The 3061-nt window shown below is 46.1% G+C and overlaps 1 protein-coding gene across 1 annotated transcript; it reads right to left on the bottom strand.

Annotated features, from left to right (window-relative positions):
- Positions 1-440: 440 nt before the first annotated feature.
- LOC104510666 (putative olfactory receptor 10AC1) lies at positions 441-1424 on the bottom strand. Its single transcript, XM_010152992.1, has one exon. The coding sequence runs from the start codon at positions 1422-1424 to the stop codon at positions 441-443; it is 984 nt and encodes a 327-aa protein (XP_010151294.1).
- Positions 1425-3061: the final 1637 nt, after the last annotated feature.

Genomic DNA, 3061 nt, shown 5'->3' on the forward strand with positions numbered 1-3061 from the left:
CCCTCCTTAGATTTATTTCTGTGCTGAAAAACTTACCAGTCTAAAATTTTTTATTGACTTCCACGTTTCCAGTTTCAACTTTCATCTTGATAGAAAAATAACAAAACCAATACAGGGGCTTCAGATGATTTTGTGTTGATCTTTTGAGTGTCGAGATGACCGTGAATCTAAGCACAAGACCACAAACTGATCAACGCTCTTCTTCCTCACAAGTCATTTGTGCATATCCCTTTAGGTAAAGTGTTACATTAAAGACCTTATTTGGTTTGTTTTGGGTTTTTGGGGGGGTTTCTTTTAGGAGAGATGTCATTTTGTCATAAATGTATTGGTGCTTGTTGAATTCTGCCCGTATATGTGCCGTAGTGAATTCTATGGAGAATCAGGTCCTTCCAAGGTTGTGGAGCTGTTTCCCAACAAGCACATATTTGTTCTACCAACATTCACCACACACACATCACAGCTCTGGCAGTATCCCAGTTCAGCTGAGCTATTTTCTTCCTCCTCAACATTTTCCTGAGGACCCCTCTGAGTTCCTTGTTCCTCAGGCTATAGATGAGGGGATACAGTAATGGAGTAATGTTGGTGTAGACCAGAGACACCACCTTGTCTCGAGCTGGCGAGTAACTGGACTTCGGGCGAATGTACATGAAGATGGCACATCCATAGTGTAGCAAGGTGATGGCCAAGTGGGAAATGCAGGTGGAAAAGGCCTTGCCCCTTCCCACGGAGGAGGTGACATGTAACAAAGCAGCAGCAATGCAAGCATACGAAGTCAGGATTAGGAGGAAGGGGAGCAGCAGGAGGAGCACGCAGGCAGCCAGCAAGGGCAGCTCAGGGGTGTAGCTCTGCGTACAGGCCAAGTGCAGCACAGCAGGGACATCGCAGAAGAAGTGGTTGATACGACGCGACTGACAGAAAGGTAAGCGGAAGACAGCCACCGTCAACCCCAGGGCGACAGCAAAGCCTCCCAGACAGCATCCCACAGCCAGCCTGAGGCAGAGCCCCTGGCTCATCACAGCTACGTAGTGAAGTGGCTGGCAGATGGCAACGTAATGGTCGTACGACATGGCTACCAGGAGGAAGCATTCAGCCCCGCCGAGCGCCACAAAAAGGTGCATCTGGGCAGCACAGCCGATGAAAGAGATGGTGCTGCCGTCCACCACTACCAGGCTGAGGAGTGCCTTAGGGGCAACGACTAAGGTGTAGCAGAGCTCAATGACAGAGAGCTGACAGAGGAAGAAGAGCATGGGAGGACGGGAAGGCTCCATAACCACTGCCATGAAGACCAACACATTCCCTGCCAACGTGACCAAGTGGACAATGAGAAAGATAAGGAAGAGGATGACCCGCAGACAGAGCAGCTCGGAGAAGCCAAGCAGGAGGAACTCCACGGTTGCATCAGTGCTCTTATTGTCCCTCTCCATGCAGCCTTCACATGGCATCTACAGGGAGAGAAATAGAAGGGAGACAGTTGAATTTGACCGGATGCCTGGCAGTCAGTTCCATATAGGAAACCATGTTGTAGTGCTGTAGAAACAGTGTAGTAAAGCTCATTGTGCGGGGAGGAAGGTGGTTTCATTTAAAACCAAAACCGATTCCTCTCAGTCATAGTCAACACACTCTCAGACCCATATTCTCACAAACACCAAGATTGTTCTGCCCAAATGATCTGCTTAGGATTCTTTGTCATGACATTGATGACAGGGAAGGTCAGCTGTTGGGTCTTCATCGCTTCTTCTGGGTTGTTCTTAGGCCGGTGACCATGTGCAGGTTTTGAACATGCCACCCTTTAGGAGATGACACACTGATTAGTCTCTCCATCCTGCCCTGCTTTTGAGAGTCATCACTGCACTCTCCGTCCTGATCTGAGTGTCCCAAGAAGCTGTAGATGGATGTGTTGGGATCTTGATGACCCCAAGTCTTGCAGATATTCTGCTACTGCTTCCACTCCCAGGCAGACCCGTTCATTCTCTGATCACACCAATACTGCAGTTCTCTACATCTGTGCCAGGGATGTACAAGGACAACCAGGCAGTGAGCTGGAGCTTCTGCTCTACAATCTGGCTCAAACTATTGGGAATTTGAGGTGTTCACTGACTGGCTTCTCCCTTCCCCATCATGGATCTGCCTCAAAGTCCATATGGAAACAGGGTTTCAGATGGAAGGGGTCAGTGATTAGTCATGAGGATTCCAAAATTAGAGCTGACATTATGGCTGCTTACATCTTTGTGCCTGGCTCAGCCCTATGGCATCAGAATTAGAGAAAACAACCTTCTGAACTCAAACCCAAAGCTGTCCATGGCAATGTACTCTGCATAACGATTTTTTACAGAAAATACAAAGTTAATACCTTGCACTTAAAGAGTATGGGATCTTGCTTGTCACAGGAAGGATGCAAAGTTCCTAGGAACCTGGAGTGATGCAAAGCTGTTTAAGTTGTAAATATCTAGAAAAGGAAAGGATGTAGAGAGACATCTAATAACAAACTACATATACTGGTCACAGGTGAGCAGTGTTCATTGCTCATGTGCCTCTCATTTAAATGCAACATTTACCACGAGGAATAATTCCAAATCTTTCTACACTGTAAACCAGGAATAAAAGCAGAGATTCCTTGAAGACTTCTGCTCCCACCAAAAACCTAGCAATATTTAATTATGAAAGAAGTTGAAAAATTACATGAAATATTCCAGTGCCATCAAAAGCAAATAGAAGGAATGGAAAGTTGATGGAAAAAATTACTAGTGGAGACTGGGATTTTCCTGGAAAGAAGACATCTCAAAAATGCTCCAGAAATAAAGAGTCCGTGAAGTTGAGGAGACGAATCTGATAAGCCCACATGCCTTTATTTTTACCACTGCAGTCTTTGGAACTGGCTGCCCCAAGTTTCCTTGTGATCCAGTATCTCAGCAGGGTTTAAAACACCTGGGGACTCGAGTGAATGATGACAACATCCACAATTATATTACCTCAGGTGCAAAACTAGGAATTCAGTCTCTCTGCTTCAGGGCATAAATCAGCAAAATAACTAAGTCAGGAAGAAATTTTACCGTAAGCTCCA

This window comes from Eurypyga helias, unplaced genomic scaffold (assembly GCF_000690775.1).
Source record: "Eurypyga helias isolate BGI_N326 unplaced genomic scaffold, ASM69077v1 scaffold15310, whole genome shotgun sequence".
In the NCBI taxonomy this organism is placed as follows: domain Eukaryota; kingdom Metazoa; phylum Chordata; class Aves; order Eurypygiformes; family Eurypygidae; genus Eurypyga; species Eurypyga helias.